The sequence below is a fragment of the Ostrinia nubilalis genome, chromosome 6 (assembly GCF_963855985.1).
Source record: "Ostrinia nubilalis chromosome 6, ilOstNubi1.1, whole genome shotgun sequence".
In the NCBI taxonomy this organism is placed as follows: domain Eukaryota; kingdom Metazoa; phylum Arthropoda; class Insecta; order Lepidoptera; family Crambidae; genus Ostrinia; species Ostrinia nubilalis.
In genome coordinates, this window is record NC_087093.1 from 7,764,701 (window position 1) to 7,780,177 (window position 15,477).

At 38.7% G+C, this 15,477-nt stretch overlaps 2 protein-coding genes across 2 annotated transcripts; one reads left to right on the plus strand and one right to left on the minus strand.

Moving 5' to 3' along the window:
- Window positions 1-9,835: 9,835 nt before the first annotated feature.
- Window positions 9,836-10,465, minus strand: LOC135072803 (uncharacterized). The gene has a single exon (XM_063966839.1). It carries the CDS (start codon window positions 10,463-10,465, stop codon window positions 9,836-9,838), a length of 630 nt encoding a protein of 209 aa, XP_063822909.1.
- A 397-nt stretch (window positions 10,466-10,862) lies between these two features.
- LOC135072804 (uncharacterized protein K02A2.6-like) lies at window positions 10,863-11,992 on the plus strand. The gene is made up of 2 exons (XM_063966840.1): window positions 10,863-10,924; window positions 11,170-11,992. Exons 1-2 carry the CDS (start codon window positions 10,863-10,865, stop codon window positions 11,990-11,992), a joined length of 885 nt encoding a protein of 294 aa, XP_063822910.1.
- The last annotated feature ends 3,485 nt before the right edge of the window (window positions 11,993-15,477 follow it).

The window sequence follows — 15,477 nt, forward strand, 5'->3', positions numbered from 1 at the left end:
AAGTGCTCTTTTAATAAGGTGCATTGTATTTGTGTATGGATCGGTAATATCTTACAGTATTTAAAGAGGCCAGAGACGTTGTCTTGGAATTTAATTTTAATTTTGTTGGGCACATGGGCGGAGGTTTGTTATTAAAGTATTGGGTCGATTTTTAATTTCAGTTTATCACATAGCGTTTGATTTATCTAAATACTTAAGGAAAAAGGAAAGTCCTGGAAAATAAACAAATGATTTATTTGTAGGTACGAGACCTATTTCCCAACCTTTTTAGAGCCTTCCTACGGGTACAGATAACATAATACTACTACAGATTTTTAAGGCACAAAGAATAATCAACAATATTTTTAGGCCAATACGTCTATTGAAAGTAGTAAGTACATTAATGAAACACATGACTACGGCTATCCCTGGCGCATATAACTGCGAATTGATAAATTGAAATATTGCTGGTGTGTTTTACGCTTGCAGCAGCTGATGTGAAAGCACCTTCGCCTCCCATTTTCCCAATTACATTAAGAGCTGATGCACAGCTTTTTGTTACTCGCAGTGATCAATAAATAGGACTTCGTATTACGGGAATGTTGAACGGGAATTGAAAATGAAATAACTGCCGCGTTTTTCTGGCTCGTTGGTTTCGAGTGAAAGCACTAAATGTAATAGATAAAAGCTTTTTACAAAGTTTTTGCTGCATACTGGTATGCAACATTAGGGAAAATATTTTAAGTCGAGGTATTTTATTGCACATAGGTATTACTAGTAGTACCTAAATTAAATAACGACATTATTAATTGTAACAAATGTTTAAAAAACATGAATTACCTAAGCTGTACGATATAAGAAAGGTTTTTCTAAAGTAGGTACTTAAGTGATTTTCTAGCCACGATCTAAACATTGTTAAAGTACAGTCAATGCGGTCATCAACTCATTTTGTATATTGCAAGTTGTATAATTGAATCTTTTATGATTAATTTGAATTTTAAATAAGCTTACTCCGTAGTAATTATTTATAGGTATTCTTGGTATTCTAACTGAAGCCTTTTCTTGCATCATACATTTTTATTTATTAAAATATGGCATCGGGAACGAAAACCTCCGCAGCTTCGATGTAATAACATTTGACAGTGCACCTTGTGCAGCATATGTACGATGCTTTATATGCACTAGTCTGAATCATAATGTAGAGCCCGCCTGGATTCGCACTGAAAAATAGAGATTAAAATACCTAAGTAGGTAGGTGACAGGCAGTTTCATATTAAGTTGTAGCCGCGCTCGTATTTCATCCAACTGAGCAAAAGTATCACGTAGCAGTAACACGACGTCACTCCTAAACGGCTGCCTACTGTAGTGGCCGCGCAATAAATAAAAAAGGCGATTTAGGAAATCCCGACATGACTCCCCGGATTTATACAGAGTGTACCGACGCAAACTTTTCCTTGAGGTCATCAAAATTCTCCCCTCGTGCGGACGATTGAATGTTATGGCCCGCGAGACGCTCTCTACTTCTGAGTTATGGGTTGTTACCCCCTGACATGCTTACTGGCTACTGATTTAATTCAATGAGTCCCGCAACTGAGGAATAACTAGCTAATTTTGGGGTCAGGTCACATACATAAAGCGTTACTCTTCAGAGAGTTCCTTAGTTTATGAAGTTAGGTTACAAATATTGTGGCGTGAAATTATCTTTGCTGGCACTTCCGACTGCGGCTTCCGAGATTACAAGACTTGACTTTTCCGCTATGCCTAGACTCACTGAAGTCTCAAAGCGGGGTAAACTTGGAGAGGTTATTACACTTCTGAATAATTTTCAGAGTAAAAGGCTTATGGCTTTCTATTGTCTTTATTTTGATCATGATATTGTTAATTACTATTATATTTGACAGTGTTAGTTACTTTGTACAGGGATTGTAATAGACTTTTGTATTTGAGTTTAAAGTTTTTTATAACATGTTCACGTCTCGAATTTTTGTTAAGTATTTACTAAATTGAATACATCCTGTGTTGTAATCTTAACGGCATCATCAAAGTGCCTTTTGCACTTTTTTTGAAACAAAATATTTTAGACTTTAGAAATGAAGAGTAGGTATCTATGTCATGAACGTTAGTCTTCAGACAAATTACACTTGTGAGGTATTCATTCTTTTTCCTCGGTCCCTCACTGATGAGGATCGCGACCACATATACTTAGTGTTCTTCCATCGACTGCGGTTATAAGCTGTGTGGACCGCACGATGCAAACTTCCGCCCACCGTCTTCTTCACCGCATCTGACCATCTCGTCGGTGCCCTGCCCCGAGCACGTCTGCCTTCCATTTATTTCAAGATAATCATAAACAATCTAAAAATAACGATTCGCAGAACATCGTGATCAAAGCACATCACACATCGCAAGCAATCCACAAATTCACCTGCTATACCTGGAACAGACGATATGTGCTTAGTTATAAGTTTGAAACTCAAAACAAGAAGGTTTTTCTAGAACTAAGATATGTAGATTACAAAAAATGAGTCATTATTTAGCATAGCTGCGAGCTTATCTGTAGCCAGCGACACATTTTGCACCCAAGGGTGTGATCACATTTTAAATTGTGCATTTTGCACAAGAAAGTCTGCGAGCAGTGGCATATTTCTCTCACTATATTATACCAATCTAGTTCCGATAACAATACGTCTTTTCTGGTATTTCAGAGCATAGACTCGTGTTATAATATGTAGAGTGCAGAAAATTAACAAGCAAAACAGCCTGGGTTTCTAGGCTATTCCACTTTGATCACCTAGGAGATTAAAGTGGACTTCTTATCCATGGGTGATCAAAGGACACCTAAGTGCCGCCTGAAGTCTACTTTGATCACCTGGATTTGATCGGGTTTCATAAGTAATGGTAAGATAATTTGCAAAAAATGCATAGTCTGCTAGACTTAGTCATTTTAGAAGTGCTGATAGTGCTCGCTTAAAATAACTTAATTTCAACGTAGGGCAAATATACATATACCACCACAATGGGGTTAATCAATAGCGTGCATATGAATTCAAAAGTACCTTTTTATGTTTATATGCGTGGCTCTATCGCGGCCATTTATAAATGCAGTTCATATCGCGTGATTTGGTTTGCTAACCAGCAGCAGTGAGACATGAGCAGCCGTCAGGGGGATGTATGCGTCTCTCATTACTCCGGGCGATAAGCTCGATTTATACCGCGCTGTTCAGGGGACATTCACTTGTGGCCGCGGACTCAATTGCAACTCGCTTAAAACACGCAGTGTAAAATCTCTTTTATAGGTAGCGCAAACTTTGCATTTCGTTTATTAAGGTAGGCACAAATTTTTGGTTCGATAAGCAAATAGGTACTTACCGATATGTAAAAATCTTTACAATCAAAAAATTTGTAATAATATGAAAAAACCTACCCACTGGATGAAACTTTACCACTTAATTTCTTTTAAGGAAAATGACAAATGCTTAGTTAATTAGACGAACCGGGAAAAGCTACTCATGGACCTGTCAACTGAATTAGTCTATAACGATTAATACAAATCGTAGAAAATATACTTCAGTAGCTTTTAAGATTAATCTATAAAAACCGACAGAAATAAACTTTGTCTAAAGCTTTTCAAAGCTCTTTTAAGGCCAGAAGGAATACTAGAGAAGGCAGAACTTCGACGGTAGACTTTTTCGAAGCATTCTAATAATTGAGTGGAAACCTCAAATGAAATACTGATGCGAAATTAATAGATGCCCATCAAATGGAGTACTATGAAACAAAGTAGGTGTAGTATAATGGATAGCGTGATCGAAGCCGATCTGATTGAACTCTATTCCGGCGCTAACCGAAATGGACAACTGCGTCCGGCAATTACCATAAATAATGTGTCAGATCTAAATTAATAAACGTTTGGCCAATAATTCAAACTTAATTTAACGCATTGCAGCGAAAACACGAGCAATTACTAGGTAATCCAGTCGCGCCCGCTTAATGTAATCTGTTTTATATTGAATATCATAATTCCCGGTAACGAGTGTATTATCTGAGTGGGATTTTAACGCGAGTACCTTTGAAGTAAACTAAATTTGCATTTTAATGAATTTGTAGGTAGGTATTGTGTTTAAATTTTCAGCGACGGGAATTCCGATTTTGAAAATTGATTAACAAAATGAAATTGTGTTTTTGTGTAGTCAACAAATTGTAGCGCGTGGACACAATGGGATGGGATTTTCCATCGGCTACGAGAAAATGACAAACATGTAAGATTTTATTTCTTACTGCTTTCTTATCTCAGTCAAAGAAGAAATATAATTTGCATTAGATCCATTGATCGTATGCATTCGTATAGATCCAGCAACAGGTAACAAAGGGTCTAACTTTTGTTAAAGTTGCATCGTGGTGTAATTAATCAAAGAATAATCTTCAATTTACATAGACCATTTTAAATTAGAATATGTAATAGGAACGCACAGAGTTCCTAGTTTCCCGCGCTGGATTAATAATAATTTGGCGGTAGCCTCAAATTCCCACTTCAATCGTGGAAATTCCAATCTAATTTTCATTGGAGGCAACTTTATTAGCTTTTAACGAGGTTTTGTGGAAACAAAAACGGTTGGTATGTTCGTCGTAAGCCATTTACGTGATTGGGGACAAACGAAAACACGTCGGATATAGGCGGCTTTGTTATGTATTCTGTTTTGCTCTGTCTTATTTGAGGGGCGGTTTAGTACCATTTTATATCAATCTATGTCGTAATTTGAATTTTTTATGCAGCCCATGAACCGCATTTACATGGATAATGCTGTATCGCTTTAACAATGTACCGCTCAGCACGGAATATGGATTTGTCGTCGCAAATTGGCTGAAGTTGTTAAAGTCTGTATAATCAGGTCACACCACTAAAATACCTCATGAAATAAAGTCGTTACATAATGTGTGTCCACTTTTCGTTTCAGTAACTACTTACTTACTTTTAGAAAAAAAAAATGCAAAGTATTTTTTGTTTAATTTTTATTTAAATTAAAACAAATGTAGAGATGAAACATTTTCAACAAAGATATAATTTAATTTTCGTATTTTTAATCTGAAGTTACTTTTGAATCGACGATATTTCCCGCAATTTACACTAAGCAACTCAAAGGCTTGCCCGTGCGTTGCATACTTCACAAACCCATTCAACAAAGAATGGCAATTTACCTTCTACAAAGAAAATCCACTAAACTTTATTAAATGCCTCGATAAAATGTTTCCAATTTGAGCTATCGAGAAATACCTAACCTGAAACATTATCTTAATAAAAATTGGATATTCCAAGTTTCAAGACGAGACGGATTTCCTTTAAAGCATTTAAGTGTTTGTTTGTAAGATATTAAGTTTCAAAGAACAGCTACAAAAGTTTTGAGCTATGAGCACTTAATGTACTTCTGAATTATAAACACCGAGTTGCATTGTTGAAGTTTTTATACGTTAATCCAGTAGCTATCGTAGTTCATTTGTAAAAAAATATTTGCTTACTCCCTTTACATATATTTTTTATGTTAACACACACACACACGTAAGGTTCGTTATTCGTTTAAGTTAAAGTTAGTCATTTTGGACATCCAAAAAATCAGTTAACAACCAGACAATACGATAAAAATTTTGGTAACAAATAAAATCATGGTTCATTAAACTCTACCGTGAATAGGTATCTGCTTTTAAAGCATTTTTCTTGATAAATCGATGTTATTCTTAAGAATCCAAGATCTTGAATGTTTCTCGAAGATAATTTTATTACGAAATATCTTAAGCTCAAAGCTATTAAGGTCATAATTGTTGTTCGTACGAACACATTCGGAGGATTTTAACATAAAGTTAGCCCTGTTTTCGTTTCGCCAGCGAAAGGGGCTATTTGTGTTTAAATTATGCTGCGAAGTCTATGAATTAAATTCGGGATTTCCACCGCAAAATATAGCTCGAAAATAATGTTAATTCAGTTCAAATAGTTCATCGTTCTGACCTTACGTTAACTTTAAAACCTACACTAAAAAGTAGAAAAATAATTACTAATTACCTACTTATTCATTAGGACGAATTAATATTTATGTAGGTATACCATGATTGATACTTCTGGAGTCGGTGCCAAGATTATGAAACATGTAAAGTTTGCCTGCACCGACTCCAAAAGTATCAATCATGGTATACCTACATAAATATTAATTCGTCCTAATGAATAAGTAGGTAATTAGTAATTATTTTTCTACTTTAGGTTTTTTGGAGTCGGTTTTATTTTTTTTTATAAAATTTTACTTATTTCTTGCTTTTTAGTTAACTAATTATTACCTTGATGTTACCACTGAAGGTAGGCAGTACATTAAGACCATATTCTTCATGTCTAGTGTAAAATAATATTCCCTACAAAATACAGGTTACCATATAGGAAACCTAAAAAGACCTTAAACCGTCAGCCCACCTTAAAAACATGAAAGAATACAACTGTTGGTCTATTTGTACTTATAATATTTAAAGAATTATCCTACAAATCCTAAGCATTAAGGAGTTGTACCTACCATGACCAGTTCATCGTGATGAGATGATGAATATCTGATGTAAACATTTGAATAACTTTAGAAACTATACTTATCTATAAAATTAAAAGAATTATCCTCCAACTCCTAAGCATTAAGGAGTTTTACCTTCTATCATCAGCTCATCAATATGAGATGATGATTTCCAGGAGCAAATACTTGAATAACTTAAGAAAAAGTTTGAAAAACGATATACGTGCCTATAAAATTTGAGGGTTGCACTCGATTTCCCTAGGATCCCATCATCAGATCCTGACTTGGTGACAATGGGACCACCTCAGAAGTGTACCCTATCGAACAAAAAAAGAATTTTGAAAATCGGTCCACAATTGACGGAGTAATCGGTGAACATACATAGAAAAAAAAAAAAACATACATACAGTCGAACATATAACCTCCTCCTTTTTTGAAGTCGGTTAAAAATGCAGTGACAGCCGGTTTCTAAATTAGTTATTATACTTGAGCATGCTCAGTCTCTATCTAATATTAAGCTTCAGCATGCTCAGTCTCTAAGTATGAACTTACGCATTTTTTCGTTTCTGAAATATGAGAGTAAATCAACTTTGAGGATTCAGCCTGAGTATTTAATGGAGATCTGGTAAGTATACTTACTGAGTAAAGGTAGGTACTACTACCTAATTGATTTAAAATCAATTCATGATTGACTTGGACTTAAATTAATGAAAAAGCTGCGCCAGTTTTCAGTGCACCTAATGTAAATTATATAATGTAACTTAATTTAATCAATTTCTTTGAGAGCGTAAAACATAACAATGTCGTAATATCGTTATAGTTAGCCCACAGCCGGGCTTTGTGATAAACTTCGTCTTCTTTGCGCCGAAGCAAAAGTTGATGAAAGCTGAAAGCTAAATTGAGTTACAACGAGTTCTCACCAGGTATTTAAAATTAAACACTTACCTTGTCCGGGCTATCTTTGACAGAATAACAAATTAAGTTTGTTCAGTGTTTGTGAAAGACTACCGCTTCTTTATATTGGTAAGTTGTTATACATCACACATAAGAAAAAATAGGATGTTATTCCAATACTTACTCAATTCAATAGCTCAATAGGCAGAAGTAACTTTGACCAAGGCCCTTCTAAGATTTGAACAGGAGACCGCTGGTTTCGTCGGACTATAAATGCGTAAACTGTAGGTTTACTAGTCTATTCGTTAAGCCACACCGAAATAGACACAATAATGTAGAGTGAACTTGCTTCCACTTAGATTGATTAATGTGTCTGAATAGTTTTGTGACAGGGCTGAATTTATTTGTATAAAGGTCAAAAACCTTTAGCCTAGCCGCAGACTACAGATTTTTGTCGGCCAATAGTTGGGACGGGCTGTTAATCAGTATGAACAAGTATGGAACTGCGAACATTCTTCATACAAATTAGAATCGGGCCCAACTATCGGCCGACTAAAAGTCTGTATCTACGTGGAGTCTTAACTTTAACAAAATAATAAACCTCCATTCATGCATGCATTCTATCAAACTTTCGTTTTTCTTATATTTTTGGTGTGTTTGCGTAGAATCTTACCCTTTATTTGTATAAAATTCGTGTGAAGCATTCACAATCGTGATCGAAATCGCAACAAATAAATCATACGGAAATGAAATGATTGTCTACAGGCACGGAGTTGTGGAAAGCTACTTATAAGTCTTACCTACGCCCGTATTCACAAATGATACTTGCTTACCTAAGTGCAGCAGCAAATCGAACGCATAGCGTTGAATAGAGCTCTGTGATTGGTTGTCCACGCGCACTGTGAGACCTCATAGTAAGGTTTGTGAATGCGGGCGTAAATATAAAGAGGTTCTAAATATTTTATTTTGGTAAGCCTATTAGCAGGTAAACACAGTAGGTGTATTATGCTCTATTAGGTATTATACCTAGATAAATATTAAATAGGACTGTACGTTCAATACACTTGGCGAGCCTATACAAGTTACGACTACACAAAGAATCATAACATTATCATCCTGATACAAAAATATAAGCTTTTTAATTCACAAATGTCAGGACACAATCCATTACATACAGGAAAAGTGAAAAACTTCCTTAGGGAGCGGAAATGAAACCAACTGCCGCCGTCACGTCGCACTAATGTTGGGACCGCACGGCGTCTTGTCGCGTATCACTTTGCGGGTATCGTATCGTATCGTACCGTATCGTTATGTATCATTTGGTGGGGGCGCTAGTTTGTAGCACGTTGAGTGTGACTGCTCTCATATCAGCATGGCAGTGTTTTCGTTAAGTTACAGGGCGAAAAAGGGGCGATAGATTCTATGTTACCTTTGCTTTGACTCCCCTAAATTCTGAAAAGTATATTGGTCTAAAGCATATAGCTGAAAATTTTAACGACGGCACATCAAGCTAAAAAGTGAAACATATTTATGCGATGCGAGTAGCTACAACGTTCAATTGCTTGAAAAGTATTGAAGTTTATTTTCAAACGTATCCAATAATTGAACAAAATCGATACCATTCCACCGGTGACCTTTAGGTACGTTTCCATATCCAACAAACGTACCCGAAAGCTTCAAATTCTTGAAAAATAGGTAAGTGCTGTTAACAGGTACGAGTGAACCTCAAAGCGAGTGCCGAAAACCGTAACGTCAAAAGGTAGAAAAAGTCGTAAAGGGCCTTAAAATTCGCATCCGATGACATTCAGGGCGTGACTAATAGGCCCGCTTTATGGAACAGAAGACTCGAAAAAATACGTAGCAGCTGTTTCAATGAAAAATAACGTGTCATTAATCATACCTTTGAAAGGAAGGAGCGACACCGCGCGACAAATACCTTCCTGTGTGTTGTACTTAGCCGGCGCTTGGCGCTCGCATGGAGCTCACTCGTGCTATGTGGACAATGATAGCTCGGAAAAAGCCACTTCTTTCGGTTTCGTAATGCTGTTGTACATTTATTATATTATTGTGTTATATCGTTCGTATTCAATAAGCATTTTTGCTTATTGAATACGAACGATTAGCCTTGAAATATGTACTCGTACTTAAAAAAACAGCAAATTTAGGCTTCTATTGAATATAGGACAATAAATTGTGACTACACTCCAGGATTGATTCATGCGTGTGATTGTGATCTGTGATGCCTGAATTCAATCGGATGAGTTCAAGCCTAAAATCGAATTACAGGCTTCAATTCTGGCCTACTTAAGTGTAAATTCGTAATAGGGCTTTACTTAAAAATAAAGAATTAAGAGTTGTATTCTATTCCAAATAATAAAATTGTGTAAAAACGTGGCATGTGAGTTTATCCCAATTACGTTTTCTCACTTAGAGATAGTACTGAAAAGGGACCTGTGGCGGCCATCCGCCATAGCCACTTGCTTGGTCAACTCTGCGATCTGGTGTTCCATGTCGCTGTAGGGAACTGCAGCAGAGGAAGTGCTGGCGACTTGCGGAGTTGATGGTGCGATCTCATAAACCTTATCAGCCAACTCGCCGAGTTTGTCCTTATCGAGGTCCATTTGAGAGGCGATGACCGTCTGGATGTTCTGCGGCAGCCTGCTGGACCACAGAGTGAGCAGGAAGTCAGAAGACACCGAGGGACCAGCCAAACCCGACAGGTGACGCAGGAACTGAGACGGCTTCCGATCGCCCAGCTCTTCGTGAATCAGAAGCTGCTTAATCCTCTTCTCCTGAGAAGCTGACAGTCGTTTAATTAGTTCGGATTTCAGCTTTTCGTACTTGTCCGCTGGAGGTGGGCTGGTGATGATGTCCTTCACCTCGATGGCATATTGGTGGTCTAACTGCGCAACCAAGTAGTAGAACTTAGTCTCGTCCTTAGTTATACCCGATAGGACAAACTGTGATTCAACCTGGGCAAACCACAACGCAGGCTCCTCAGGCCAGAAGGGCGGGACTCTTACGCTGACTTTTAAAATTTCTTCATTGCCCATTATTACAAATTCGAAAAATCGCTCACCGCTTATGATCACACCGCGGCCTTATCCTTTTGTAGAATTTTTCCAAACTTCGACTGCTTCGGAAATTCTCCTTCTCCGTCGTCGGGGTCACCAGATATGGGGGTTATTTGCCAACAACCCACCATATATTTTACTCGGAATCCTATTCCGATTCTTAATCGTTAAGATTATTGTTAGGCAGTTCGAGTCAGGAAATAAAGGTAGGAAGAACACGGTGGAAGGAAGAATGTTATTAGCGGATTGGAAATTATATTTAACAACAGGAATAGCAAGAGATTGATTAGGATACAATAAAATTATTTAAATGTTGAGAGCAAAGCGATCGCGGAAGAAGTGTCACGACGACATATTTCAAATCTCTTCAACGGCGATGAGTGAGCGGAGATCGGTGACCGGCGTTGAAGCGAGACGGCAGCATACGTCTTCACGGGTGTGCGAGTGACGCAGATGTATTGTGACGGCCGCAGCACGCATGCGCCAACCATTCGGTCACGATTTGTTTGGCCAGGGATTCGCAGGGACTGTAGAGAGTGGTCTAGGCAATGCCTAAAATGCCAGAAAAGCAAAGTCTCTCGACACACTACCTCTCCTCTATCCTCTTTTCTTCCACCTTCCTCGAGGTTCTCTCATATTCACCTCGACATCGTAGGGCCATTACCTTTGTCATGTGATTACAGGTACCTCCTCACTGTCATAGACAGGTTCACTCGGTGGCCTGAAGCGTATCCGCTGAAGGACATCACCGCAGAGACCTGTGCTGCTGCCCTCGTGTCTGGCTGGATTGCCAGATTCGGTTGTCCTGAGCGGGTAACCACAGACCGTGGTCGCCAGTTTGAGAGCCACCTGTTCCAGGCCCTCACTTCTTTGGTTGGTGCGCGCCATCTCCGCACCACAGCCTACCACCCAGCGGCCAACGGTATCGTTGAGCGACTCCACCGCCAGCTCAAGGCAGCGATCATGTGCCACGCTCCAGCTTCACAGTGGACTGAAGCACTGCCACTGGTTCTTCTAGGCATGCGTAGTGCCTGGAAGGAAGACCTCCAGTCTTCCCCTGCCGAACTGGTGTACGGCGAAGCACTTCGCCTACCCGGTCAGTTCCTGTGCCCCAAGGACGACTACCTTACAGCTGACGTCACCCAGTACGCGACTCGTCTTCGCGCGTGCATGGCGAAGCTTGCTCCTCGTCCTACCTCCTGGCACTCCACTTCGGCCTTCTACGTTCCGCGCGATCTCCACACCTCTTCCCACGTCTTCGTTCGCCAAGATCGCGTGAGAGGCGCCCTGGAGCCACCATACGCTGGACCCTACAAGGTTGTCAGCCGGCAACCTAAGTACTTCACCTTGGACGTCAACGCCAAGAATGTCAATGTCTCCATTGACCGGCTCAAGGCAGCGTATGAGTCTAAAGAAGTTCAGAAGACGGCTCAACCAGCCGAAGAAGACGTCGTGCGGACTTCCAGTGGTCGAAGAGTCCGGCTGCCCGATCTTTATCGACCGTAGTCACGGTCTGCGGAGGGGAGTACTGTGGCGGCCATCCGCCACATTCCTAACTTGGACCACCGCCTTAGATTTCGGAGCGATCCGCTTCCGCTTGTGAGATTGGGCCAGCCCCGACCTGACTGAACGTGACCGAATGGTTGGCGCATGCGTGCTGCGGCCGTCACAATACATCTGCGTCACTCGCACACCCGTGAAGACGTATGCTGCCGTCTCGCTTCAACGCCGGTCACCGATCTCCGCTCACTCATCGCCGTTGAAGAGATTTGAAATATGTCGTCGTGACACTTCTTCCGCGATCGCTTTGCTCTCAACATTTAAATAATTTTATTGTATCCTAATCAATCTCTTGCTATTCCTGTTGTTAAATATAATTTCCAATCCGCTAATAACATTCTTCCTTCCACCGTGTTCTTCCTACCTTTATTTCCTGACTCGAACTGCCTAACAATAATCTTAACGATTAAGAATCGGAATAGGATTCCGAGTAAAATATATGGTGGGTTGTTGGCAAATAACCCCCATAGACCCTTTTCCCGATAGTGTTTTTAGTTTAACTGTTTTATCCTTTGTTACTTTTGGGCGACCTTAATTTCTTTTGCCCTGCGGGTTAATAAAATATGGACTATGGACAAATTAGTCCCTGAAACATGTTCGAAGGATGTTGGTTAGTCGGTCCGTTTACATTTACAGCAAAAGGTAATAAAAAGAAAAGTTGGGAAACCTGTATGTTATAAAATATTAAAGGACCACTACTACAAAAGATTATTTCAATTTACATCACCCACTTGTTTTGTTCCATTTATTTTGAGATTGATTTGATCCCATTAATCTCTATTACCTAAGAAAAACTAGACAAACCTACTTTCGACGCATTTAAATAATGGATGTATGGACATACGTATTTCATTCGCTGCTTATCTCTTGATTTATTAGGTAAGGTACAGATTTCTCTTTTATTGGTAACCTATCTTACGTACCTACATACCAAGCGTCTAACAGAACAAAGCTAAAGCTGAGTTGCTCCACCTAACTTTAATAGTAACTATAACCGGTGCTTTTTGTATGGAGTTTGACACAACTTTGACGTTTGTTAAAGCTAAAGTAAGATGATGCAACCCAGCCTAAGATATCGACTGAATTTCAAGCAAAGCTTTTATTGACATCACAGGGTACAATCTATGACTCAGGCTGAATCAAGTTTTAAATGTACTTTTTTCTAGGGATCTGAGACTTCTTCAAATCGATGTCACCCTTTTCAACTTTCATTATAATCTAAGATTACGTGTGAGCAAAGCTGCGTGCCGCAGCTAGTTGCTCATAGTTATAATTACGTGCTCACATAACCGCATCTGCCAGGCCCGGACCGCATCCAGCAAGGGCTGTCGTGGCGCAAGTTTATTTACTTAGCGGCGATAATGTTGCGCAGGGGACCGGTTTAATATTTAAATACGCCTGCCAGGGACGACAGCCGAATTTCGACTTGCATATATCTACCGTTTTCGTACGAAATATTTAACACGCTGCCCGGCAAATTATTGTCCCGTAAACTGGAAATGGGACAGTTTATGAACTATAATGTGAACGGCGATTAAATGATGAAGTACGTAATGTTTCGGCTATTAAATGATTAAGTACGTAATTGAGCGTATGATTTACTGACATCTTTTCTAGTCTTTTGACAATAATATTTATTTGGGATATTGGTAGTGTTAAAATGTTGGTTTCGTATCATGTACCTATAGTGAATCTAATATCTAATTAAAGTATTGTTTGTTGATTTACTGACAAACCTATTCATGCTTTTAATTTCTTAGGCACTTCAAGTCTTGTCTGGTGTCTTGTGTGAAGGCTGTTTTGCTGCTCCTTGCTGATGAATCCAGGACAACGTTCAACGGCAAGACGGACCAGTGTACCAATTTCGCGTAAAACGTGCCTCACCTATGCTTCATGGCGTTTACATGTGACAAAGACATTTTCGGAACAGGCATGCGTCTTAATTATCGCATCCTCCCAGACGCCACAGGCAGTCCATTAGGGTTGCCTCCATTACGTTCTCGCTATAACATTTTCCGTATTACTTTAGCTGGTTCACGGATTCCGTTTACGCAATTTCGATCCTTATGTGCGTGGGGGTTCCGCTCACCAGAACACGTACTAATTGGTGATGCAGAGTGAAACATCCCCGTCGCAAGTTGGGCCATAACTCCTAGTCTAGTCTGCAGTTTCTACTGAGATGTGTACTGACATTGCTTCCTGACTGCAGGAACTTGCAGCGAAACGGCTAGATTTAATGCATATAGCTTGATAAAGTTAAGCAGTATATCAGCCGCTTAAGAGTAACTAAGTGCGCGTTTGTGTGTCGATCGCTAAAATCACAGATATTGAAGTTTATGGCAGATAAAAATGTAAATCGCACGGTTTCGAATCGCGAGGGTGGAAAAATGCTGCGTTACGTGATTTCGAATTCTTTTTGGTTTATTTTTATACATAGTTTTTACTGTGAGAATAATATAGTAAAATGGGACATAGAACCAACGTAGCGGAATTGTTATGCTTCTATTTTTATACGTTTTATTGAATTGAAATTCTATAGCAACATCCACATTAAATCAGTGGGTTTTAAGTTTAAAATAAAAGAAAAACTTTATCTAGATACTCTTTTCCCGACTTTCAGGCGAATACACTTGGGAAGGTATTTTGTTTAATAATAATGAGCTTCACCATAATCTCGTTAAAACAGACTAACAATTACCTAGTAGTTGCAGCATAATTGGACAGCAATTACCTAATGTAGTTCTTAGCTCAGTGCATGTGAAATTAGATCTAGAACCATCTGCGCATCTTGCATAATAATTATGCATTCGGTATGTGTAAAATTGATTACATCTTTTAGTTATAATTTAATGTATTACACACAGTAGGCACTATGTAGCTCTAAGACTAGACTAGTCCGTAGTTAGACTGGATAACAGATATGAATATTATTTATATCAGCTATTTGAATTTAATCGTCAAATTTTTAAGTAATTAATACATGTTAATATCTCGTTTGACTTTCCTGTGCCTGACAGTTTTGTGTATAAAATTTTGAAATATTTTTACGTAAGTAAAGTCAAACTTTATACACGCAGCTTTTAGTTGTAACGTGCAACAAAAAGAGTGCGTTATGTTTATACATAACGCACTCTTTTTGTTGTCTCAATAATAACTCGTTGATGTAAATAATCTTTATAGATTATTTACATCAACCCAGGAAATAACGTCTCTACCAAGTGATATAGTACCTATCGATGGAGATATTCTTTTAATGTTCTACAAAGTAACAACTCCTCAAAGTTTCGGTCTACTTGCTGGTTAAGTAAGAAACTAAGTAATCTCTTTCTTTGCTGTAGGTAAGTTTGCGAAGTTCGCTAAACCCTTTAAGTTAAATTAAAATTCATTGTAAGCATCCACGGGGGAGTGGAACTAAACGAGCATGCTCGGAA